Genomic DNA, 27962 nt, shown 5'->3' with positions numbered 1-27962 from the left:
GGGGGAATGTCCCTTCAGGTATCAAAACTTGTGAAGTGACTTGTCTGACCTTTATTTGCAGGAAACTGTGTGGGTTTTTGGCGGAAAGTACTTCCTGCAGAACACACAGAGGCCTGGAACATGATTTCCAAGGGATATGAGTACAGAGGAATTTGATGCCAAAAATAGCTCATGTGATCACTGGTCTTCATTGCAAAACCAACATCACAAGGGAAGGATATGTCTGAAGGAGTCCGCAGAAAGACAAGCTCTGCAGGGAGCACTCGCACTGTTCTGCCATCCCTGAGTAGCTGCTAACCTTTCCTTGCAGGTACCCGAGCACCCAGACACAGAGGTCCAGTTTCCCCTCTTTTTTGGAAAACATTGTCATGCAGGTAATAAGACTGAGAACATCTTAAGAGACAGCAGACTTAAACATCAGTGATGGGCACAATCAAATCCATATGAACACCCAGAACTTGTACAATTAATACACTATTCTCAGGGCACTTCAGCTGAGGAGCTACTAACACTCAACACAACATTCCAGCTGCTTTTTAAACATAAAATACAACCATAATATTACCCAGTCCGACTGGTTTTATACATTAATTACAATGGTATAAAGTGAGTGCAAACTACTACCAAAGTCCTACCAAATCAAAGAGCTTGTGTCATTCTATGAGTAATTTTTTTGCAAGGAGGTAGGAGGTAATAGGGCCTGCTTTCTGCATATATAAAATATAAATATAAAATATAAAAATGCACAGGCATAGCAATGTAGTAGCTACAGCAAAAACTTCTCCCAGCTAACAGGAAAAAGTGCTTAGCAGAACTTGAACCGGAAACCCCTAGCCAGTGTCTTAAATTCAAGACATGACTTCAAAATGCAAAATTATAATGACTGTTTGTCCTCATTTTACATATTGTTAACGCAAAGAGAACTTTTTGATTATAAATTCAAAATGCAGTGCAGACTGATTAAAGAAAAATCTTCATTTGATTTTTATGTGAAAAACGCTTTTTCAATATTTATCCTGTAAGATACAACTGAAAAAAAGACCTCATTTGCTATGAAGGTAGTGATCTTACTCACAGAATCACAGAATGACATGGGGTTGGAAGGGACCTCTGGAGATCATCTAGTCCAACCCCCTGCCAGAGCAGGGTCACCCAGAGCAGGTTGCACAGGAACGTGTCCAGGTGGGTTTGAATGTCTCCAGAGATGGAGACTCCACCACCTTCCTGGGCAGCCCATTCCAATGCTCTGCCACCCTCAAAGTAAAGAAGTTCCTCCCCTTGTTTAGGTGGAACTTCGTATATTCAAGTTTGTGCCCATTTCCTCTTGTCCTGTCACTGGGCACCACTGAAAAAAGACCAGCCCCACTCATCCAAGCACTGTAAAAGCATCATTGTGAGGTCTGTATCTGGCTTATGCAGCGCTATCAGCTACTTTAAATGGCATGCTGACATAATATTGCCTAACAGGAGCTGAAAACAAAACAAATAGCCTTTTTGCTTTAAAAAAAGCCTCATTGATTTGGAAGTTTAATGATGAAAACATATTTTTTTTAAGTGTTTATTCTGCTGTCCCATAAAACAGAAGAAATACAAAAGTCTGCGTACCTGTGGGTTTCTGAGGTTGCCAGTGCTGGTTTTTCTCCTTAGGGTGTTAACGATATGCATGACGCCATTGGATGCTGGTAGGTTCCATTGCAAAACATTGTACAGTTCCCCTGGCAGGTCTTGGTATCGAAACGATTTGATGTACGTCTGGATAATAATAAAAGGTTATTTCCTTGTGGTATATCTGTGTTATCACAATAGATCTATAAATCATTGTTCCTTTTGGTGCTCTCCACATATGGGTCAGCAAGGTGAAGGCACCACCAGCGTTACTCTGAAAAAAGTAAATTTAATGAGTGGCCTGGCTGTAAAACAAACATACCACCTCGACTTGAGTTTGGATAATATTTTGATCCTGACGGGTACTTTCAAGTCTTATCACAAAAAGAAGACCTGATCTGGGACAGTCAGCTCTAGAATTAAGTTCGTCTGAGCGTGAACTATGCTTGATCCCAGCTCTGGATCACAAAAAGGTGCACTGACTGTCAAGCAGCTGCTGCATCAGCCTTCCAAGTACACGGAGAGAGGCATGGTGCAGAGAATTTGGAGGCGATCCTGGAACAGCTTTGACTGCAATTTTTATTGGCTCATAATGCCAACAAGGAGTCTTCATAACAAAGCCAAACCAGTCAGGCTCACTGAATTATAAGACATATATCTGGTCCTTCCATATTGCATTCAACCATGCACTGAGGCTTGGTGTATGGAGCTGTTCCAAGGGTAACCTACAAACTCAGCATCAGGGTATTGGTGCTGCAGCCATAACATGAGTTCAGGCAAGCACAACTTCCCCATGATTTTCATTTCACCACGTGCATTTCTTGAACTGCTCCTCCCTGCCCTGAACTTCAGTTCACATCACTGAGGATTCTGGCTGAAACAAAGGAAGGGGAGGGCAGGCTTCCCAGATCAAAAGACTCCTCAGTAAACAAACAGGAAAGAAATTTAAAAGGAGCATTGACAAGCTCAGTTCGGATTCCCTGGCTCCAAATAGCGCTTTGTCCTTTTGATGCATGCAGGGTGCACATACTATGACCTAGACCTAAAGGCCAAGGCTGGATCCTCAGAGAGGAAACATACTGCTCTCCCTTGGCCAGCTGTGAGTGTGCATGCAGGAAAAGTGCAGGATGGAGAGAGAACAGTGGATGCTGGAAAATATGAGTCAATTGAAAAAGGGAAAAGGGAAAAAAGCCTTCCATATCAGAATATAATGATGAAAAACTCTTTGATAGGATGACTAAGAAAAATAAAATAGAAAAAGGGGAAAAGGGATACTGCAAGATAAAATATTCAGCATGTGGCTGTGTCCAAGCACATGATCTTCAAGGAGAAGCATTCAGTGTGAAGAGAGACTTTGCTGCCTCTTCCATGTCAGCCACAGGGATACTGTAGCTGCTAACGGTGTAGGGAATTCTCCAGAACACATAGACAGACATAGCAAAGACCATTCACAAGCTTAGGAGTCAGATTCTGGCTAATTGGTTGTCTGCAAGACAGGAGAAGTGGTTGCTTAGGTGTCTGGTCTTAAATCACCTTGCTATGGACTCCACAAAGGAACTTCTTGTTCTTATAGCAGGTAGGCTGATTAGAGAAAAAGGGGTTTCTGGTTAAGAAAGTGCACCAAGGAAACTATGCTCAAGCTCCAGTCTGTCCTACATGAAAGCAGCGGTCCAGGACTTCAGTTCAGGACATCTTTACCTGGTTACTGAATGTCAGCTGATGTCCTGACAAGGTCCACACAGTCTTGGCTTTTACCATGTCTTCCATTAAATGCAGACCAGGAACAATGTGCATTCTGCATAAATCCTCAGCAGTGGTATCCTTTGGGGAATAAAGATTACATAAAGAAGATAAATTACATGCTCTTTCAAAAACCTCATTTACTGAAAGAGTCATGACATTACCTTTCTGACAGCTAACACACAGAGAAATTCTTAGCATACAAGATGGAGCTTCCCTCTTCATTTTGGTTCACTGGACTAAGACTGTGGCAAATCTTTTGTTTCTGTTTATGCACACATTCAAGCACAGGGAGACTGATTAACCTGCAAGTGACTTGAGAGGAATCCCCTGGACAGAAACCTATTGGACTTGGACAATTTAAAAACTGTCCTTGCATGCTCCAGATTATAAAACTTGCTGAAGCTCCCCATACACAATCTTTGTTTATGTTGGATCATGTAGGTGGTCTCAGCTGCTGAATTTACATTTAGTTTCTTCCTTTCTTTTCTGGGCTTTCCATCACTGGTATTTTTTTTAAGACAATCCTCTGTCAATAATGATATAGGTAGAACTGATATTTGTGGGAACAGGTAGACTAGATAACTATGGGGCCTTTCCTGATGTATTTTCTATGAATCCAGAAGTTACCGTGATGACCTAGGCACAGGGCCCAACTTGGGCTAGTGGAAACCTCTGCTCAACAAGGCAGCTAATGTCCCTGGCATTTGTAGGTTAGGAGTTGCTCCCTAGACTCTATATGAGTTACTGCTGCTGCATAGATAGCTTTACTATCAAGCAAAGGAATGATATTTCTAAATCAGTTGGAAAAGTAATGTTCAAATGGGATTGGTCAGGGCTATTTTTAAGACATTTACCTTCTCATATCTCAGTGTTACCTGCAAGCTGGCTGCCACCTGAAACACAATAAGCACCTTGCCTAGCATGCAATTAAAATCCCTACTGCATGAGATGCATTTGTAGCTCGTGTGTGATGATTTTTAGCTCCGTACTAGGAAAATGGCTTATATACTGTCTCATCTTAATGATGGATAGCCTGGTTGTGGGCTTAACTGTGCAAAAACTACTGCAAAAAACCACAATTTAATTAAAAAAAAATAAAAATAATATGACCTGCAGGACCTACTTGCTGAAGCCTAGAATTCTCAAACTCTCATTCTGGCTCCCTCAGCAGTTTTCTCCAGTCCTGCCATCTTTGCTGTCCCCAATAATAAAATGAGCTCTTCTCAAGAAGTTGACACCATACCCACATCTAGGACCATGGGCCCAAAATCCGATACTTTGATGCAAATCTCAGTCCCTTTTGAAAACCTCACCCTCAAGTAGTGAAAAGCTACCTAAAGTTTTGAGAATAGTCACACACAGGATGTTTGAGCTTTAAATGAAGAATGGCCAGAAAAACTTAGACTTCCTGACATTAAAAACAAACAAATTCTATCGATATTGAAGAGACAGATAGAGGTTTTAAAAATAATACAAGGGATTTAACATCCTCTACAAGATTGCAACACAACCAGACAATGAACAGTTTTCCCAAGAGACTGCTTCTGTAAATACTGCCCTCCAAAGTTCCTCTCTCATGTGTCAATCGGTTTTTACAGGCTGCAGAACTCAGGCAGGAGAGAATCCTAAGACAGCAAAAATTTGCTAAAACCAAGAAAACTTACATTAAATTCCATTTTATCATAAATCGGAAGAAGGGACGGTACAAAGACTGTCAAAGGCCCATATTTAGTCAGCAATGTTGAGCAACCAGAAGCTGTAAAAAGAGTGGCAACATGAAGTAGTTACTTGGCAGTTAACTCCAGCAATAATTATTCATCTTGATAATAACAGCACAATTCAATCTACATATTTTCAGCCCAATGCAAGTAACTAGTATGTGTTTACAAGGAACCAGAGGGAGTTTGGTATTGCTATCACAGTCCAGCCTGGTTGCTATTAGTTTAAAGCACTTGCCCACAAAACTTCTGAAGGATTGGTGGTGACTTTGGTCCACTTTGAATCACTGCTGAAATTTGCAGAATACTCATAATAATATTGTTCCCACATGCTTACTACCTTATTCTTGGCCCAAGTGTCCTCTGTCTTCCCCTTGAAGCAACTAATTTTTGGGTGTCATCAGGATTTACTGAGACTAAATACTTCTTGAGAAGCTGCTATGAACCCACAGTTGTCACTTTTCACTCAATTGTCAATGGCCCATCAACAAAATCCACATCAACAAAGGTCATTAGGTATGAAGTCCTACTGCACAGAGGTTAGGAACCCAGAGATCTTCATGCAGTTGCCCATAGCACAAATCATTATGGAAAACATATGCAGAAAAAGAGTGTTGGCAACACTGATGTGTAGCAGGGAGGGGTATTCACAAAAGCTAAGCTGAGCTTTGAGCCCTACCTCTATGCTTCTGTCAAGTTAGTGGAGATAGAGAAGACTGTGCAGAGGACAAGTTGGAGAAGATATCTAATGTAACATGCTTCAACATGAGCTAAAGGGTTCTCATTCTTTCCTTGGATTACAGTGAGGCAAAAATTAACTTTTGCAGATTTTGCTCCTGACACCTACAGTACATGAGTTCTAAAAGAGTCTTCTATGCTTTGCAAAGCAATTCCTCACTCAGAAAGTACCATGGTACATAGAATAAAGCCTTTTAATCTTTATAATAGCCACTCATGTACGTGCTGGTAAGGAGGTTGCTTAAGGGTTTAGTAGATGTTCTACTAAGCAGAGGACCCATGGCACACAGCCTCAAGCGTCACCACTAGAAAACTCAGCAACAGCTGAGAGATTGCTGAGCCTTCAACATAGATACTGCAGGTGGAAGCACACCGGTGGTTTGATACAAATGGGTTTGAATCACACCTCCAAAGCATGTTTTCCTCCTTCTGCAGATACAGTACATCCTTCACCAGGACTGTCAAATACCTAATACCTCATCCGCAGTGATCTCTGCAACAGTCTCCTCAATTCATAATCCAGAACTGGTAATATGAGTTCAGAGATGTGATATGTTTAATTTTGCAGCCCATGGTCATATACTGCAAAAAAGACCTATTATGCTGAAAGGCTTTTAGCCCTTTCTGACACAAACAAAATCAAAACACATTTACCAAACACTTTACTGGCGACGTTTAATTTCCTAGCAAACCGTCCTCGTGAATTATGCTTATTTATCTCACTCAAGACATCTTTATAGCAACTTCTCCCGTCTCCAATCTCCCCTTCTTTACACACACAGCTGAGAGACAAGAATGAAACATAACAAACCATTATAAAACAGTTCACAACACGTTCAACAAATGTGAGTAGAACAACATGTCAGTATTTGTACCTGAAAGACAAATCCCAGCTATGAGCTTAGTAACTTCTGCCTAAACTAAGTGACAAGAAAAATGATGCAAACTTCTGGAGAGCAAGAAAGTTTGGACCTACCCAAAGAAAGTGAAGATGCTTTCTCAGATACAACCAACATAAGGATTGTCTGCTCTACAGTTCAGATAGCCACAATATATTTATTAATACCTTTCTAATTAGATATTCAGTCAGTACCAGTCATTACAGCATCTGAAAATTTGATGCGATGTGTAAAAATCACAGGCTAAGTGAAAATCTAGCAAACAGCTCCTATGTGAGCCCCCAGCTTCAATGAGAAGTGCCAGCTCAAGCACATCAGCTAGCTACGGTTCATCTTAGACTTAATGAGTGCCCCAGACAGAGTAATGACTTTCCCAGAAAAGCTTATCTACATGAGAAAATCTCTGTCCTGATTCACACGGATTTATAGTCATTACTCAGAGACTACTTAAGATCACTGGCTGATAACTATGTTTTTTCCCGTTTGGGTTTTGTCCAAGTATCGGCTCTGCTCTTTCTGTTTCAGAGATGCAAACACATGTGACACAGGGGAGGAATTTGACATTACTCCAGCCTCAGAGGGCTGAGTGCCAGCTGCTTGGAAACAGATAGACGAAGGCAGGGACTGTGCTGAACACCGTGTCCTGCACTTTGCTAGCATATCTTCAGAAAGGGAAGCCACCATGTTTCAGCTCTGGCCTGGAGCACACAATTGAGCAGGTGGATACTAACAGTTTTGCCAGCACTGGAGAAGGAAGGGTCAAGGAGATGGGACTGCTCCTTCCCTCTTCAGTCTCTCAGAGAAGCTCCACCTTCTTTTGGTAACACACAAAATCTTCAGTGAAGCTTTCTCTGGTGTTGGGAGGCCATTATGCAAAAATGATCCTTGATCTGGCAATATTGTCCATCTAATGGGTATCAACTTCTAGGTGTTTTGCTCCAGAGGACTAAATGAGGTCTGGTGTTTCTTCCCTCAACTTCTCCCTTCCCTGTCAACCTGCAACTCTAATTCATTTCTTGCTTACAGGCCTGAGTGGGAGGAGAGCCAAAGACTTAGCCCTCAGAGTCAAATGTGGGCAAATGTGAGCAAACAAGAGTCACACATCTCCCTTTTAATGATTGATTATTAACTGATAATATGCTATTACTACCACCAACTTAGGGGAGCTACATCTCCATTTCACATCACAGAAGACTCTTGCCCCAGATTTAAAGCATCTTGTGACCCACATGTCAAAATTTACAATGACTGATGTAAAACTCTTTACTTTCAATGGGCTTCTTACAAACAGGATCTTCTCAAAAGGTGACTCTGGCCCATTCTCCTCAGTTAGCTCTCAGTTTCTTCAAAATTCAGCTCATCCAAACTCAGTTTCTGTTCTAGCTGCAGAATAAACTTCTTTAATAGCAATCTTTAAACTGGCTTACGTAGGATTCCCCTGGGAATTAATTTCACACGTGGAAGTCACGTCACAAAAATACCGCCGACAATCACTGGGAAATGCAGAACACTCAGACGAAGAAGTTCTCCTGCTCATCCCAGGTTTGCAAACACAAGATACCTAAGGGAAGGCAACATGCTGATTATAAAGCTGCATTCATCATCTTTTACTCAATAAGTCACCCTACAAAAGAGCTGTCTGGTTTCCCTTTGCGAAATGTAAGGTGAGGAGAGCAGATTTGACTAACACAATGATGAAGTCACTTGAAGAATTTCTCACCTGGCCGTTTTTCAGACCCTTACAGGTTGCTGATGTGTTGTCATTGCCCTTACCTCTCCTGGACGTCTGTAAACACAAATTGTAGAGTTTTCTGGGCAGCCTCCATTGTTGTCAACACAAGGGTTTATGGGCTGGCAAATCTTTCCATCTCCTTGAAATCCTTCTTTGCAGGTACATTGATACTTTTGTGGTCCAAGAACCTTACACACAGCGAAGGGTGAGCATGGAGAAGCAGCACAAGGATCCTGAGCTTCAATTAAAGAGATGAGAGGTGAGAGTAACCAAATTTCTGTTTTCAAAATAGCATTTACTACAGCATAGTGACATGCAAAAGGCCTGGAAAGAATTGAGTATAAGGAATTTATACTATTAAACTTTTAAAATTTCCCAGAAAAATAAAATAATTTCAGACAGCAGATGTTTTGGGTTTTTTAATCTGAGGAATTTGGATGACACATTCTTCATGTTACTTCAGTAACAGAAGTGTGAGACACAGAGGATGCTTGGATTTACTTCTAAATTTCCATCACATCTGAGGATATATGAAACTGCAGTTTGGTCAGCAAAAACTGCAAAAAGCCAGTGAAAATAAAGCTATCCATAGCTAGCTAATCACATGCATCTTATTGACTTTCTTTTAACAAAAACAATTCACAAACTTAAATTTGAAATCAGTGATGAAATCCTCCAATTACGAGCCTTATTATTTAAACTGGTAGAGACTCATCAATATCACCAATATATTATTCAATACATACTTATAAGTGAGTGCTGGATGGAACCTGCAACTCTACTTCATTTCTTGCTTTCAGGACCAAAAAAGAGAGAAGAACCAAAAACTTAGTCCTTAATCTTAAAGACATTCCTAAAAACCAGGTTCTTGAGCCTCTGCAGTGAAGTAGGCATTGTATTCACAGTGATCAAATTCAGCTGGAGATACTAGTGCAATGAGATTTTTCCAAACAGGGGGCCATTTAGGGTCACAGAGAAGTTTCTCACCTTGGCAAGTGCTCCCACTTTTTCTGTAGCCCAGCTTGCAGTCACACATTGCTGTCCCATCCCTTACCACACATTCACTGCTGGCCTCGCATGTCATGCCTTTGCAAAGGGGAAGCTCTGGAATCACACAGCAAAGAGAGTTTCCCTTTGAGCATGCAGGGCACTGCTGGAAGATACAACTTACCTTACAAAATATCTGGAAATGAGGGTAAATATGGTTTCCAGAGGCCCCAGGCTGGCACAAAAGCCAGGGGATACAAGCAGTGTGGACAGCCTTAAATCACTGGCAGCCTAAGTAGTCAGGTCCCGTACAGCTTAGAGAGAAGAAAGGATCTATGTGGTTTCCAGAGAAAGAACATAGGCACAAGGAGATGGTACATCTCAGCCACTGTCACGGAGCGGGGAGCAGACCCCAGCTTTCCCCTCTGTCTAGATCTCCAGCGCTCAGATCACCTTCCCTCTACATTCCCAAGCTATTCATTGCCCTCCAGCTCCTTTTGGAACACAAGCATCCAAGCCCATATCATAGTTTAGCTCTAACAGCCCTTCTGCAGCTACCATTGTATTTACCTTGGTCACACCTGGGGCCAGTGTAGCCTCCATAGCACGTGCAGCTTCCATTCCCAGTGACACCACTGTTGCATTCCCCGTGCACACAGTCACATACTGCAAGGAAAATCCAGACAAAACTGACCTTTAGCTACCAGGCAGTGCAGAGGGCTCCAGGCATACATTGGCTAACTGCCCTGGGACTTAGCACCCTAAATTCCCACCAATAATCCACAGCAAATGTAGCTCATTTACAAATAAGGCCGTGCCAGTCAGAGCTTACAGAGGGCAAACTGCATGTCCTGGGCTCAAAGACAAAGCAAGCCCTGTAAAAGCAGCCTTGAATACAAGATCTAGACCAGCTTTTCAGGCACGTGTTTTGACTTCCCACTCCTCTAAGTCTCCTGCAGCCAATGTGGAAGGAGGCAGTGTTATAAGAGCCTACCACATTTGTGATCCCACCATTGGTGTCATTGTGTGGGCACAACCACCAAGGTCTCAGCTCTGTGGATATAAGGGAACCAGGAGCTGGACAAAAAGGGGTGCTTTAACAGCCAGGCTGCACTGGTCATAAATTGCTTCCAAAAATGCCATACAGGAGAAGCAGAACTGTCTGTATTAATTTTGTAAGGAGGGCAACAAGGAAGAAGCTGGGAGACAAGTGGGGCAGTTATAGGAGCCTGGAAAACAGCTGGGAAGTGAATATGGGTCACTTCAGGGATGTAGGTAACAGACTGGCTAAAAAGAGAGGGGAAACTGGGATAGCCCTGGTAAAGGGGAAGAGAGATTTACAATAGGAAAAATTATTTGAGTGAAAGACTGAGAATCATTTGTCTAATGGGACAGTGGAAAAGGGCACAACAACAAAATGCCAAGACACCTGCTATTAAACATTGCCAGCTGGCATTCCTTCCTCCCCTCCAGCACCCTTCTTCACCCAGCTTTCCACCTCCTCTTTCCTTGCTCTCAGGTATTTTTGTGGAGGTTTCACCTGAATTACTCATCCTTACCTGACTGACAATCTGGGCCAAAACGATTTTCATCTCGACAATCCTGGCAGGCAAAACCACTGTATTGCTCCTAGAAGAGCCCCAAAACGTCCAAGATGTTATTTTTCTGTATCATTGCACTGTTTCACACATTGTTATAGTTCAAACAACTGAAGCAATACAGTGAAGAAAACTGATCTGTTCAGTGGTCTAGTAGTATCAACCAGCCCCCACGGCAGAGAAGATTGCAGAGTAAGCCAACCCACAGAGGGCATTCAAAACACCAACAAAACCCCGGTGGGCATTGAGGAAACAACGTCCTGATCACAGACAGGAATGTGCCAGCTGGCTTCTGAGATCTCTCTGAAAAAGGAATTTGGAATTCACTAATGCCAATGGTACTTTTGACATTGATTTCACAGGTTCTGGGAAACTTTATCCTATCTTTTAATTGATATAAGGTGTTTTTGAGTTAAGTCCAAAAGTAACTTTCTCAAAGAAGTGCCCAAAATGTAGGATTTTGGCTTATCCCTTCAAAATGTTATTAATTAAAGATGCTGTAAAAACATACATTTCACAAGAGAAAGTTTCAAGTCTGACACTGATCCATTAAGCTAAAAATTTTAGAAACACTGTTCTATACGATTCAAATGCACAGGAACTGTTTATGCTTCTGTTGTACTAAGTCTGGAGCTATAAAGAAAAAAATAAACATCTGCCCTAAATTCTCTTTTTGATTTCTCTTGCTTTTCCTGAGAGAGGGAGGATCTGCCTGCCAAGGTACAGAACCAATTTGGGAAGTATATTGTCCAAGTCTGGAAAAGGCGCAGCTCATTTAGAGCCAAGTATCTCAGGGCTTCTTGCAGCCACAGACAGACACTGATTATTTCAACAGATCAGAGAGTTAAATCCATGCAATTCTTTCTCCATTTCACCCTAGAGATCCTTCACAGCTCCATACCCTCACTAACACTCTCTTAGTTCTATTGCCAAACACACCAATCCTCCAGGAAAACCACAGACGCTGATGCTGGAATGAAATAAGCTGCAAATGACCCTCCAGGCAGAAGGTCAGCCTTCATCCAATGTCTGCCCAGACACTATACAACTCCCTCTGGCAAAACCAATGACCCTCAGAATAAATCAAGCACTGACCTTGCAGATGCAGGTCCCATTTTGATGTAAACCATCCAAGCATGTCCCATGGCCATTGCAGGGATTTTGAGAGCCACCCGGACACTCTAGCAGGCAAGAGACAGGCCAGACAGGGTTAGATCGAACAACTAGCACTGCATTCCTCTTTCCATCTCCTCTTCCCCCAGGCATTCCAGTTTTGGAAAAGCAATGGCTTCTTCACCAGCGAAGTCCCTGTCTGCTGACCCAATACACCTAATGCTGGCCCAGAGCTGGTGAGTATGGCCAGGAGTGGCATCAAGAAGCAATTTGACTGCTAGCTAAGAAAAGCCTTTTATTAAAAGTCTAAGGAAACCTCCCAATTGGCCATAACTAACTAAATTTCAGCACAGGCACTGAAACATGTTTTGAGGTTGAGCCACTGCTGCTAGCATCAGTGAGAGGCGGTATCAAACATCTGAGGGCAGTTCTGAAACTCCTGACGTGGGAGCCTGCTTTGCAAAGATGCCGAGCATTTTCAGCTTTCCCTGACTTCATGAAAAGCTGGGAATGTGCTCAGACAAACATGGTCCACACATCTTTGGAGTGGGGTACCTCCAAATTCTGGGGACTATTTCTGAAAGTTTTAGATAAATGATTCTTCTGATGAAGCCAATTGCTTATTCAAACCTCTTCTCTGTGAGAACAGGCTCATGCTCTCAAATGACCTCCTATTTTCTGCAGGACTGGAGCGTGTCTTTCCATATTCCAGCAATCAGTCAATGATACGAGAAGTGTTTAGCTTAGTAAGTCTTGTTTTTGGAATTTTGAGACAAGGCAAAACAAATTCTCATTAGCTGGCATAAACCTGAGTGGGAGTTTTGGGAGCATTATTTTCACCTTGGATTGGAATTGCTAAGTATTCTCTGTGGCTGAATGCCTGACTAACTCCAGACTATACAGGAGCACACGAGGCACATGCACTGCAGACCAGAGGGACATCAGAAAGAAATATCTTCCTCTTCCTTTGGAAACTTTCTTAAAGAGGAACAAAAACAACCCTTTCCAAAAGCTTATTTTTAAAGAAGAGACAAAAGGAAGTTCCTCCAAAGGAGGTTATGTTATGTGTTAAATGTAAGAGGATTCAACTCATCTGAAGCAGAGATTCCTTCCCCATTATATTCTGAGCCTTCCAGAGAGATAATGGAGACCTTGTGAGTGTTTGAGGAATAATGAAAATTAATCACCTCAATGCATATTTAATGCCTCCTATTAAAACTGGTTTGACTTATTCAACAGCTAGAGATGAAAAAGACGAAACACTTACCGTGGCACTCTGTACCCCAGAATCCTGGACAGCACTTTTTCTCCTCAATTTCTTTCCTACATATGTGATAGCACCCTGGCTGGGAAATGGTATTCTCTCCTAAGTTGACAGTATATCTTAAAAAGAATAATCCGAGATTCATGATTACAGCACAAACATACCACACGCCTGCTGCAGGGTTTCTAAGCAATCACACTGCAGTGCATTGAACCCTGAATGGAAGGAAGGGCACTCATTTCCTTCGCCATACGTGCACACAAGAGTTTGCACTGGCCTTATGGCTTCTCTAAGGATGCCCATTGATTTGAGCCTCAAAGATTGGTTACAAGAAATGTGCCAGAGACTGGATATGAGACAGGACCTCAGGCAGTCTGAGGGCAACAGGACAGAAACCTTGGATGTTGGAGGGTTAGAGAGCATAGAAACAGAGTTAGGATTTCCAGAGGAACTCTACATTCGACTTCACACCTAAAATAACCTTGAAAGAACAAAGTCTCCTTGCAGGACTTGTCCCTTTCTGTCTTGCACTAAAGATTCCAGATTGGGATGCTGGAAATTTGCATTTAATAGCTGTGTTATTCACAGATTCTCTAGGCAATATTGGACAAATCCCTTAAATCCTCAAAAGAAGCATCTTCTTTTCAACCCTTCATCCACCACCTCTACACACAGGGTAAGCCCTTGATGACAGCGTCTCTTGTTCCGCACGTATGCAGTACAGAACCATTCTTGGGTCTGTCCAATAACCACCATAAGAGCAGATAACACTCAGAAAAGCTGCATACACTCACATTATTCTTACACTTCGTTTTATTTTTGGCACAACATCCTTCCCAAAAGGAACTTGGAAATTGTCTCAATAGCACTGCCGCTTTGGCTTCAATCTGACTGCTATGTGCGTCTGTGCAAAAACTGCTATAAACTGCAAAACTGCTACAGCTATTTTTAAAGTATTTCGACAGAATAGCGATCACAGAAAACAGTAGACAATGAAGCTACATATTAACTGTTAACATTCATTACTGAATAGATATGCAAACAATAATCTATAGTTTTTCATTTTTTAAAAGCTTCCTGGTAAATTCAGTTTTGCTTCACCCTTTTCCTACTAGAGCCAAGCTCAACAGAATAAGAGCAAGAACACATGAACAAGCAATTGTCATAAAGCAAAGTAGGAAGGTAAAAAGTTCAGAGGATTATTGCTGGAAGCTGGGAGGATACAGAAGGGGAATTATCATTTATATTGTTTTCTTAATAATCCACTATGGGATTCTGTGTCTGAAACAGGTTTCTATGCTAGACAAACCTCTGTGAAGTTGCTACAGCAGGATTAGCAAACTCAGGCTGTTTAGGGCAAGTTAGAAGTAATTATCATGTAGTTTGTTCTGTGTATATAGAACCTTATGCCCAGAAAAAAGTCCATTGGGTTTGCACGGAGACAAAAGGAACAATAATAGGGGCCATAAATCCATTTTTATGCATCTGAAAACAAAAATCCTCAGATCTTTAGAGCTCAGGAAACACACGTGTGCTCTCCTGGAGGCACAGACACTAGTCCTTGCATAGCAAGGCTGCACCAAAACCTTAACACAGTTAGGAAATAGGCCTTACCTGCAGTCCCTCACTCCTAATCCTTGGGTGGTCTTTAACCAGCCTCTTGGACACAACGTTTTAGGCGCTACAGCACAAGCAATACACGCTGTATTCAAGGTAAACATCGTCTTGATATTGCATCGCATGGATTTTAACTTAAAAAGGAAAAACAAAGTGGAAATAAGCCCAAAATTAAATTGTTACCCTAGCCACTCATCTTGCCAACCTTTAATATCTTTATTAACATTGCACCATTCTTCAAATACCACTGGGGAGGGCAGTGACCAGCGCAACTGCTGGGAGGTTATACCACACACTCATATGGGCTAAGGCATCACGCCCTGCTGCTGCGTGCTGCTCTGCTTGGATCTCAGCTAGAAGGCAATAGGGCAGATCACAGCTATCTTATCTTCCCCCTACGCCTCGCAGCAAAAATTCTAACCATTTCTAAAATAATCATAAGTGTGCACTGTTAATTTAAGCTGATCTTTTGCAAACATTTGGTAGTGGTATGTGAGGACAAACCCCAAATTAATAACCTTTGCCAGAAGACACTGAATTAAAGTGCGACACAGCATTTTTGTTTTCCATGCCATTGATAAGATCCAGTTCACTGGTGGGTTCATTGTTGTTTCATGGGTCTGAAGAACTGAATACATTAGTTCAGTCTATTTCACAGAGCCCAGGAGCTGCTCACACAAATATTTCTCACAGCAATTGTCTTTGAGAAGGGCAGGGGGGTGGATTGAAAGGAAAGGTGACTCTAGGTGAGAAGGACCCCATAAACACTGGCAAGATCAGGAGTCAGGATTGGTTAATCCACATGGCTGATGACAAATTGAGCATGAGTCCTTCCACCCAACCAGATTAATTTAGCGGTTCCTCGCAGAGCTCTTCTGTACCCCTGTACCCACACTAACTCTGCTTCTCCTAGTGAACACAGCCAGAGCCACTGAAAAATACACATCCTCAGAGCAAATCATCATCATCATATGTCAGCTTGTCATTAAAGCCCATGATTTTACCCCAAAAGGGTTTCCTTGTATTCCTAAACTTTCAGAGTCAAGCCACTGCATGGAAACATCATTGATTACTTTAAAGAGAGACAATGTTTGCCACTGACAATGGCAGAGAAAAGCTGGGAGGCACAAGCTGAGTTCACCCCAAAAGGTCACCAACTGGAAAAAAAAACTACAACCACACAGCTCACCTTAACTGTGCCTCTACAGGCACTGTATTTTCTAAAAATAAAAACATTAGATCAAATTTTGGGAGGAGGCCTTGAACTGGGATTTTTTAAGCCAATCCTGAACAATGCTGTTAATGCAGCAGCTCTCCTGTGCCCAGAACTCTCTGCTTCTGATTCCCATCAGCAATTGCAGTTTTGCTTCCTCTGAACTTAAGCCCAAATGCACACATTTGCCTTAAGGCAAGGGAGGAAGCCCATGGCTTCCCATCAGTTATCAACAGCTCAGGAAGGCCCTCCCAGATGATAGCCAGCAGACTCTGTCAAGAAAACCTCCTGAGAGATAACCCTCAAGTCCCAGGTCCACAGGGACATCTCCCTGGAACAGTTTCCTGACTCACACCCACATTCCCTCTGCCTGGAGTTGTTGAGTTTTTTCTTATCTTCATGGATCCATCTTCTGCAGCCATCCATGCAAGAATGCTGCCCAATGAAGAAAGTGATTCCTTTGTCTGTGGTGGCCTGTCACATAGATATTGATTTTTAGTTGAGCATCTGAGGCTTTCCTTACTGTACAGTAACCTCCATTTCCTTTGGTGGCAGAATCCCCAAGGAACCTGTTATGTTAAGGACTCTCTTCCTTGCATTATAAACAGGTCAAAACCAGCTGATTCAAGTAAAAATTAGGACTCCAGATTAAAAATAGGCTTTTGAAAGGAGCCAGTTGAAGGCAGGCACTAGGTTCTGATGGACAGTACATCTCCTGCCTTTCCAGTCCCATCAAATCCCACCTTTAACCTTCACTGAGACAGTGCCTCAGAAAGAGGAATTGGAAGATGCCCAAGGAAGAAACACAGCGGTGGACAGCTTCCCATGAAATATGATTTTAATGTTGTCAGAATTACCCCACAAACCTTTATCAGGTGTCTGAGCTACTCTATTTGTATGAAAAAGACCACACAAACAGTAGAGCACAGAACACTAATAAAACTTTCCAATATTCTATTTCATCTGTACTTCCAGGCATCAGGAGCTGGCTGTCAGACACAGTTGGGCCATTAAATGTGTTCTCTACCATGGTGGTGGAGGAAGATGCCATTATTCACATATTATTCCATTTTCATTCTCTTCATCAATGTGGCTCCATTTCTAAATGGAGATGGATGCTGGGAGAGGAGAAGGGCTGTCACTCCTCCCTGTTGGCATCTTAATTACTTGCAGGCTTCCAAGACAAGACAGTTATTGTGGAATCCCCCCTACCCTACCTTCCTGGAACACTTCATGAGTTTTAGGCAGCTTTCCAATAAGATCTTCCCCTTTTTATAAGGAAATATGCTTGTGTCAGCAACAGGCAGAAGGAAAGAGGAAGAAAATAGCTGTGTGGAAATAATAAAAAAAAATAAAATCCCTTCTTATTTGAGTGACAGAACTGATGAAGTAGTCATTTTCTAGAGTGTTTTGCTTCTTAGGAAAGCAGAAAAGGGAATCAAGGCCCATAAAGGAAACAGTCTGGATACCCAAATTTTGGAGGGGATGAAAGGTAGACAGGAGTTTGAGTCAGAGGTGGCTCCTGGAAACAATGATGTACTGCTCCCTTGGGCTCATGAGTGACTGCAGTTTCTAAGTTTGAAGAAGGTGGAGAGGAAGCAGCGAGAGGCAATGTCTGTCCCTATGACGCAGCAACGCTGCCCCGTGGGCTGAGAGTCAGTGAGGTGGGCAGTGGCTATGCCAAGGAAAGGGGGTAAAAACAGTCACCATTCTGATCAGATGATGTTGTGAGCTTGGACTGTACCACACTTTGGGTACAAAGCTGCAGGAAAGCAGCTCTCAAACAGCTCCAAAATTAAAGGAGGCTTTTAAAGCAGAAGACATCTAGCTGTACCTGAAAGAAATTAAGAGCCAGGGTGCCTCTGTCCACACTGAGCCATGTCTTGCCAGGGCCGGACTATGCTCTCTCCTTGCACTCAAACACATTCATGTGCATGAACAGCCACTGCCCTCTGTGCTCAGCTGAGACATATCTGAGCTTCTGGATGCTGAGGTGTTTCCTTTCCTCCTTGCTCTCAGACACAGATGTCCCTGACTTCTCAAGTGCTCATGTTTCTCTTATTCCACCTCAAGAGAATAAGCTGGGAAGTTTTTTTTTTTAAGGGCTAGTTTCATTCCTCTCGTTTTCACCCTTTATCTTTTCCTCTCAAACCATAACACAAATCCTTCTGCACAGCAAAACCTCAAGGAAGAAAGAAAAACACATTTGGACGTCAGTGTTCAGCTCCAACAATCCTGGGAGCCAGTTCTGGAAACAGTCATTATCTATGAATCACCAGGTTTCCAGTGCATTTGCCCTTTACAAAACAGAGCTGTAGACACATGATGGAGTCATTATAGCCATGCACCTCCCCAAGAAGTTCTCAATAACACTTTAGCTGAACAGACCAGTGGCTCCTGGACGCACAAACCCTTAGCATTGGTCCAAGGAAGACACTTCTCAGCATGAGAATGAACAATTAAGCTCAAAGATCATATAACACAAGATGTACCGTTGCCCTGGGTGTTTCCCGCCATCTCAGCTGCAGAGCACTGGAGGCACAGGGATGCAGAGAGCACTCCCTTCACTTCCCACTTGCCTCCCATTCCTCCTCCAGCACAGCCTGGGGCTGGCCTTCTCCCAGCAGAAAAACTTTCATGGCTCAAATCTGCTGCAGCTTCCCTAGACCATACCAAGAGGTATACAAAAACCAAATCAGGCTAAAATATTTGCTGTCATGTTTGAGCCGTCAAATCAGAGCCGGGAGGTAACATCACTGAAAAAAAGCTAGCAAAAAAATCTCTCTTTTCTCTCTTGATGGTCCCTGCAAGGCTCCTGCAAGCCAATGGAGGCCTCTTGTGGAATCACAGCACTTCTATTGCAGTCAAATCCAATGGCTGTCCCAAACTGTTGGAGAATATTTCCTTAGACCCTTTCTTCCTCCTACCTCCCATTATATCCTTTTAAATGTTTCTTCTCTTTTTTTCTTTTCTCTATTTTACCTGGATTAAACAAACTGCTCCAGAGGTGATTCAAAACATTTCACTTCTCTGTGAGTGGGTCCTCATTACCTGGTATTTTAACTGTTTCGCACCAAGGCAAACACCTCAGTGATTACAGAAATCAACACAGTGTCTCAAAGTCAAGAGACCAACATTTGCACTTACACCAGCTGAAGATGTGAACCCATGCCTCTGAATGCACTACTATACTGCGACCCATATGCCTGGAATCCATGCCTCCAGACAAACAACAAACACCAGCAGAGACACTTCAAACCATGTTTGGGCACAAGTCTCCTTAATTAACCTACAAGCCCAAATGTTCATGAGGTTCTTACCTTATTTGTATGCTTATTTGGCATTTACGGTGCTTTTATGAAAGGGTCTCTACAAAAGCTTCCATCCAGAGTTCTGACACTGAAGCACCTTTTCAGTACTCTGGCTTTTTCTAAATTAAGTCTTTCAGAATCACAGGCACCTTTCTTAGCACAGGTCTGTCATTCAAGACAAGACAACCCTTCCATAGTCTGGGTCCCCAGGGAAAGGGGGATAAGATTTCCAAATGTCCCACACAACTTCTGATTTTGTAGGCTAGTTTATTCCTCCAACAGCAGGACACAAGAAGGGCAATGGCAGAAGACAAAGTAGTATGAATTAGTGTGAAATCTAGCCTATAGAAAATGGGATGCCTCACCATGGAGCCTAGATCAGATCTACAAAGGCATCATACATCCTTCTAGATGCTGCTGCTAAACACAAGGATGAAGATAAAGGAATAAAAAAAAATAAATAAAAAAAATCAACAAAACTGAAACAAAATGGAAAGTATTCCACACTCCTCACTGAGGAACTGAAGGTATTTACCCCGTTGCAAAGCAACAATTTGAAGAGATTTAAAAAAACTTTTTATAAAATTCTTCTGGGAAACTTACGGACCTGTCCTGCCAGATGCTAAGCTCCCATCACACGTACTGAATACAGCAGAAGACAGAGATGCTGAGTATATTCCTTTCACATTGCTACTATCATGCTCAGTGCTGAACATCAATATAAATTTAATCTGATAAAACTCAAGCAGCTCCCTTCAACCTTATTTTTAGTTCCTCAGTTTAGACTACACACATATCCACACCTAAGCAGAGAAGATAACTTATAGTACTAAAGTTTAATTATGGATGTTATTCTGCACCTAACAATGCTAGTGAAAAAAGGAGTTTTGGGGAGGACTACTTCATAACATGCAACTGTCCAAATATGAAAACTTGTTCAATGAACATTTAAACAAAGACTCACAGACTTACCTTCTGACTCTGGCAGTCAGCTGTGGGAGTGAAACATGCTGCTAAGAAGAAAAACAGCAACCCAGGAGGATGCATTTTCATGCTTTTACAGGCAGGACCCTTTCCACAAAAGGGGTGGTGATAGAGGCTGCAATTTCTGTAAGATAAGACCGCCTACTAAGAATCAGATCCAAGACAAACCAGAGGTTAAAAGTAAACAGGGAGAGAACATTTTTGCACTCTGTTCTTTGGCTGCAAAGCCTTCAGAAGTGGATCTGCTACTTCTAGAACTAGTCTGAATCAATACCACGTTTTTCTTTCTTTCTATTCTTTTTTAAATGCACAAACAGAACTCCTTAGTAAAAGGTTTACTCAAAACAGGAACATCTACGGATTTCCTCTTACATATCAGTTCAAAACAGAAGGAAGGAAATCCTTAGTTTTCAGCTAATTGGAATGAAAAGAGGTTAACTGTGTGCTTAACTGAAGGCAAATCCAATGGGCAGACTTAAATACCATGAATTCATGAAGGTTAAGTTAATTTCCTTTTACCACCGATGTTAACATGTCTACAACACCTCAAACAGAAGGTTTGTCTATCCCAAAGTATGCACAAGCAAAGCACTGTGAGTGACATGCTGCACTTCAGAGCAATAATGTAAGCACATCCTATCAATCAAGCAAGCACTTTGGGTAGGCTTTGATATTTATTTAAAGTATTTGAGTTTCTCGGCAAGAAAAGCATCACATTTTGCAGGTGCTATGGAAGCAGTGGCAAAATACATCATTTTCCAAACACTGCTGACAGCTCGATGAATCCAAGAAGCACTTTGATAGCACTCAGAATAAGAAAGTCCCAAAATGGGATTAAAAAAACACATGCTAGCCTGCAGTATGGTCTGCAATTGAATTTCTCCTTTTGAAAATTACAAACAACCAAGATTGATTATTGACAGATTTTTACATGGACTTTGTCTCCCTAAGCTGCCAAGACAACCCACTGCCAAGACAACCACTTTGTTAGCAACAAATCCTACTGAGCAAGGAGGGATCTTTTCACTTTTGAGCCATTAGTACTACATGAAGGTGCCTCAATGAAGCCAGGATAGGAAGCTACTCTTGTGTTTACGTAAATAATTGAGAGCATTAATACTTTTTTTACCCCCCTTCCAAGATATGCATGCTAATATATAAAGTACATAAGAACTGCTGTACTTACTAGTGCTGTTAATTGTGCTTTACCTCTTCTTCTATCCTACAGCGACAGACAGCATGATGAACAGCAAGCACTATAATATATCCTGCACTAGCAGGAAGCAGATAAGGCACACAACCATCCACTGCAACCCATGTGAGAAGTACCAGCCCACAACTCAATCTGACGACTCAGCCCACTGGTCCCCTTACAGGGCAACTGCAGCCCTGGGACCATCGTTTCCCTACAGATGGCTACTCTGTCAAGGTCAGAGGGTTCACACAGCTCTGGAAACTATTTGGTACCCTGCAGATCTGTGAAATGAGGCAGAGACAACAGAGCTCAGACAGGTTCTGGTGGGATGGCAAAGTTGCAAATGGACAGTGGGGACATTCTTGTAGAGGGGGACATTAGTAGGGAAGCTGGACAATACTTTACCTACTAGACTGGCCATGAAAACAGAAGAATGAGACTGCTTCTCTGCTCCATGCTACCTGTTAGGCTTACACAGCTACAACAGGCAGTCTAGAAGGACATTGAGTCCTTGTTGGGAGGTTTTCCAAGAGCTGGCTATATGACATAGGGATTAAGTTGCCATCCACAGATAGCTGATAAGCTTCTACCGGTGAAAATAGCTTACCCTCAGGCACTTCAAGAGGGTGTGGGCATCTTTTAATGAATCTTCAGACTGTTTTCTAAATGGCTCAACACTGAAAATGGTACAGGGGACAAAGGACACACAAAGACTGATTCCAAGGCTTTCTACTGCTGCTTATCGTTGCTGTATCTGACCTACTGCAAGGAAACTAGGAAGGGAAGGGAGAGAAAGACTTAGTGAAAATTCCTGTCTGAATTAAATAAATCAGATTCACAGCAACATCAAAAGGTTCACAGCCACCTTTCTTATCTGACCATACCTCATTTAAAGGCAAGTAATACAACAGCAATATACAGGCAGAAAATGCAAACACTGAGAAGTGCCATTGTACAGCAGCAGAGCATCAACCGAAAAATCAAAAGGTCATGTCATCAGATGCTGCTTTCCTGACCGAGAGGCACAGGCAGCATGTTTCAGCCACTGCGTATGAATTGCTCTGAGAGAACGGAAACTTACTTTGCTGATCGCTGCTGCTGCTGGATCTGGAACACCAAAACCTGCATCAACTTTGGATCTGCATGGTTCTGGGAATTAGAAAGAAGGTGAAGCACCAATTGCCTCCAAATTAACGCATGGTCAAGAGCCATTAATAATGCTCAGTGCACAGTGTAAAGATGCAAACGTGCTCGCAGTGGCAGTCCGGTTGGCAGTATCACCAAAGATGGCAATACTGGCATGGAAACAGGACAGGGAGCAAAGCTGGGCAAAATAAACACAAATTACTGCTCCACTTACACTGCTCCTATTCTCTTCCAATAGATGGAGTCCTCCCAAGCAGATGGATGGATTTTCTCACGGACCACATCAATAAAAAGCTTATGCCTTGGAGGCAAAATGCATTGGATCAATTTTTTTATTCCAGTTTTGTCCAACACCCTTCACAATTGTCGATAAATAAAAAAAAAAACCACTTCCCTCCCTCATTTCTGTACAAGACCAGCTCATATACATAGGAATCTGCACAAAGCATTTCAATACCCCGAAGTCCCACAAAGCAAGATCCTGAGATCTGTCAGAAAGCTCAACATCGGATTGCTTCTAAACTGTCCAGAATTTACAGAGGAAATACTCAGTAGTGCAACAAGAATGAAGCCAGAGGACTTGCTATGTCACTAGCAATTAAAGGAATATATGAGACAGGAAAACTAAGGGAAAAAAAACCCTTCATTAAAGGGAAAATTTATAGGCAAGACTTGTAAGGATCTCATGACAGAGCAGGCAACTGGCTCTGTGCAGGCAGGGTAGAAGCGTTTCATTCACATCCTAGTCAATGTTTGATTGAAACAGAATTGTGCAAATACAATTTTAAAACGTACAGTAGGAGCTGTCAACTGTCTGCCAGCGTGTTTATCGGTGAAGTTTAGCACGTGGGCTTTTGTTTGTTTTGGAAAGCGTGGAGGTTGATTTATCAGTCAAGTGCCTTCTGCCCACACGGCGGAAGAAAGCTGGTTTAACAGTTAAAGTCACAGACGTGGGTCTCGGAAGAATCATCTTCAACTTCTGGCCCTGACACAGACGACTTCTGCAGGACACTAGTGATTTACCTTGTAGTCTCAGTCTCCCAAATCATCAGCAGATTGTTGGCAAGCAGCAGCGCTCTGGGTTTTTTCCTCACTCAGTCTTTTTGCTTTATGCATTGATGAAAGGTTGGGTCCTCTAGAGTAACTTATCTAAGACCTGGCATTGTTTCTGTGAACATATTAACATTCAGAGTTGAAAAACTGCTGGTGAAAACTACTGAACCTGTTCTATGAGAAAAATAAATGTTGCCTGCGTAAAGCCAAAAGGAAACAGCTACAAACCCTTCCAGCCTCCCTGCCTGTGTCACATGATGCATTTTAAAATGCTGGGTCACCAGCCCTTCTCTGTGAAGTGCATGCAGCCCTGGCTAGCTTGGGCAATTTCCTGCTATTGAAATCTTTTGTTCCAGCAATCTTTACAGAAATTACAGAGTCAAGACAAATGATTCGCCATCCAGTCTATTTACACAGATTCTGTGGGAGCTCACCATTCAGTTATGTCCACAGCAAGAAATGGGACTCTCGTTCCACTCTTCTGGGAAAGCTCGGAAAGAACATAAAGTTTCTTCACTCTGAGTTGTAAGTGTGTAAGAAGACAGTAAGTCTGAAGAGGTACAAGGAAAGGATCAAACAGACCAAGCCAGAACTGCTGATTTGTAGGAATAGGGCCTGCGGTACCATACTTACTGAACACACCTCCGAGGCTCTTGGTGAAGAGAGCAGTACATGATCCCACTTTTTTGGTTTTTTCTTTTCTCTTGGCAAGTTGGAAGGAATGGAATTTTAAAGTTTGCTGATAAACGTAAAAAAAACAGAGGGGTTGCACAGCAAATAAGAGCCTGTTTATCTATCTCTCACATACATGCAATGGTCCCATTCCAAGCAGACAAGTAGAGCTGCCCAAGTACAATGTTGTCATGCGATTCAGGGAGAAATTATTGAAACTGCTCACATCCTGTTAGTTCAAAACCTAGAAGGGCAGCAGCACAAACATGAGCACATAAGTACTGTAAGTCCCAGCCTATTTATTGCTATCGACTCTCAGTTCCTTTACACACACGTTCCTGCAGCGAAAGCCAGCTACGTATTCCCATCTCTTGGTTTTACTTTTGTACCTTTCTCATTTATTAAGCAATGCTCTGGGATTGTACTGGGAGAGTCAGGCACTAAATTCCCCAGGGATATTCAATATGAATTCAATGTCTGAACAAACGGGCCGAGCTATTCAAACTCATAACCTGCTCACACAAGCATGACTAGAGGCAGCGTGTTTTCCCATGGTGGTACTGCTTATCCTTCATGTACTGTGATCTATAAGGGATAGAAAGGGCCTACAATGCGCTTGTCTAAAGCTGTAGCCAACAGTTTGTCAAGGATTGCACTGAAGCACCTGCCTGGAAACAGCATGACAGCAATGAAAGCTGGGATCCCACTGTCTCAACATTTTCAACAATTTCAGAGACACTGGGAGTTCTCACCATTGCCTCTCAGAGACCCTGAAGTCTGAAGCACTAGGGCTTAGCGCATCTATTCAGGTGGGTTTTTTCCAGTGTTGGCAAAAGTTTTTCTTTAGCACCTTCTTAGTGTAATGAGTTTCACAGCCCCCCCCTTTTTCCACATCAATTTTTAGATTTCCGAGTTACCAAATGCCCTTCATTATCCAATAGGCAGCAGGAAACAGAAATTTGCAGTCTGTTTGCTCTAAACCACAACTTCATGCTTTTCCTTGTGTTGCTGCTTCTCCACCTAAGATTTGGTACGTCTGAAGTTTAATACCACAGAAGTAAACTTTTTGATCAGAGACATTCGAGCAAGAAGCACCAGCATTTTGTGGTATTTGATTTTTTTCTTTTTTTTTTTAAAAGAAACACCTTATGAAAGCTGACAAGGACAGGAAGACAAGTCAAAGGGGCTGATGTAAATACATCACTGTTCGGTACATTACAGCCAGGCAGGTCAGAGTGCTGTAAAAGCAGCATGGGAATGGACACAGGACAGACAGGATGCAGGTCACACTGTCATTTCTTCTTGCAAAGAAAACAGTTTGGGTCAGGTCAGCACCTCATTTACTTTCCTTCCTAATGAGATTCATTTACAATTTTTCAATTGTAAAACAAGGGAAGTTTTAAAACCGTTGGCCAGATCCTCAGCGGATGACACTGAACATAAATGATTGCATAGGTCTTCCTAGGGTGACACACATCCACAACGGCTGCAGAATCAGACTATGGAAGTCCAAGGTGGTTTAGGAGGTACTTTCCTGAAAAACATCTCCCCACCTGCCAACACATGCATCAAGTCATAACTTTAGCTACTTAGTTATTGCCTTAACGTTGAACAAGGGTTAGAAGCTGTAAAAGATTTGAGTATAAAGGATTACTAAAGGAACAGAAATACACATGGAGGGCTTTGTAGCACTCTTGTAAAAACAGAACTCCTCAAGACTGTTTCATGTGACCACAACCACTTACAAAGCTACTTCATTTCACAGACCTTTCTGTAGAAACTAATTGTGGAAAGCTCTGAGAAATCTTTATGAAGGGAAAATCAGATAGAGCTCAAGATGGAGGATCGTGCATTTTTAAGAAAAACTCATTTAAATAAATCCCTAAATTTAGAAACAAAAGATTACCTTAGAATTAGACAATAAAGACAACAGGCTGGTGCTGAGGAACGACAGTAAAAATTTTTCAGCTTAACATTGCACTTAAATGAAGCAAAGCACTGTACCTCCAGCAGGTTTTAACACGGGCAAAAGAGCAGGGGGGATCAGGTATCTGGTGGCACAAGAGAGGAAGACTTCTTGTTTTGGGTTTGGTTGGGTCGATTTTGGTTTTACCCAAGTAAAAATGAACCAGAGCTAAAGCGTCAGGGAAGACACTTTACTTTGCATAGCCAATCCTTTACCCAACAGAGTATAAAAGATTATTTATTGACAAAAATGCCGTGAAAATAAACAATTCTGATACCACCATAGATGAGATACTTAATAGAAGAATTAAGAAATACTGCAGTACGTATCCAATGAACTATTGAACATTTTATTAATCTTAAAATGTATTTAGTATTTACCAAGATCTCAAGGGTGAATGGTACCTGTTTCCTGGATTAATGATCTGATCCAAAGGAATAGATTTAATATTTTAAACAGCTGTGGACTTAAAAGAATTTCAAGTTTAATCACAGCTGTGTTCTTGCTGCAATGAAATATGAAGAGAGACCTTGGCTGCTCAAACTATGTAACAAGCAGAGGATTATCCTTTTTGTTCTAATACATAGTTCTATGATATGCACTAGTGTATTAAAATATATTTGAACAGTTGGGCTTTATATAGGATGCTTAGAAACAGAACTCGAGTCTACCTCAAGCACAAAGCATTCCCCAGGACAGGACTTGCAATTAAGATGGAAACAGGTTTGACTTGCCCAGAAACAAGTATGACCCCTAGTATGAGAGCAGAGGTGTCTATTCATGTTGGCTCAAATGCTAGGCAGTTCCGTGGCACTCATTACAGATTCCCTTTGCATTGACTTAAACCATAAAGCATACCATAAATCTGTTCACGTGGTAATTTCTCAAATGCTTGCAGACCAGACTATGAGGAGCCTGTACAGCAACTCAAAAGTGTTACCTACGGGAATTACAAGTAAGTGATTACCAAAGTTACTTTGAAAAGAACTAATGAAGACCTAAGCTTTCAACTAGTTTATCCCTAGGATTTTTATTTAAGAAGTTAGGTTTTTTCTACCTAATGACAATTAAGCTTAAATGAACATAAGCATCCTTGAGATTTCAGGAAATAGAAATTTCAGGGAATAGATTTCAGTACTCTAAAGTACTGGAGAATTTAGGTTTCCCCAGCAGCCTACTGTACCTACCTTAATTGTTCAGTTTGGTCTAAGCTTGAGAGTGGGTAGTTTTCCTCTGCTAAACTGTAAAACAGAGAAGCACTCAAGCAATACTTCTCACCTCCTCGGTTGCTTAGGGAACTCCACTGCATCCTGCAATACAATTTGACTTTGGCTGCCTGTGTCTGTCATTCTTGTACTGACCGCAACATTCCTGGCACCTGGAGCCCAAAGAGCACAGCCAAGCTCCC

General features: G+C 42.0%; 1 protein-coding gene across 1 annotated transcript in view; it reads right to left on the bottom strand.

Moving 5' to 3' along the window:
- STAB1 (stabilin 1) overlaps positions 1-21840 on the bottom strand; it is a 59225-nt gene extending 37385 nt beyond the window's left edge. Inside the window, 16 exon segments of the mRNA XM_074151952.1 lie at positions 1606-1752; positions 3304-3426; positions 5013-5104; positions 6459-6586; positions 8131-8264; positions 8477-8673; positions 9423-9539; positions 9993-10088; positions 10982-11051; positions 12116-12201; positions 13401-13516; positions 15012-15148; positions 20511-20663; positions 21709-21776; positions 21779-21821; positions 21823-21840. Coding sequence (XP_074008053.1) covers positions 1606-1752; positions 3304-3426; positions 5013-5104; positions 6459-6586; positions 8131-8264; positions 8477-8673; positions 9423-9539; positions 9993-10088; positions 10982-11051; positions 12116-12201; positions 13401-13516; positions 15012-15148; positions 20511-20663; positions 21709-21776; positions 21779-21821; positions 21823-21840 — 1725 coding nt within the window.
- Between the last annotated feature and the right edge of the window lie 6122 nt (positions 21841-27962).

Source organism: Numenius arquata, chromosome 8, assembly GCF_964106895.1.
Source record: "Numenius arquata chromosome 8, bNumArq3.hap1.1, whole genome shotgun sequence".
NCBI classification, from domain to species: Eukaryota; Metazoa; Chordata; class Aves; order Charadriiformes; family Scolopacidae; genus Numenius; species Numenius arquata.
This window is presented reverse-complemented; position numbering and strand designations above follow the sequence as displayed.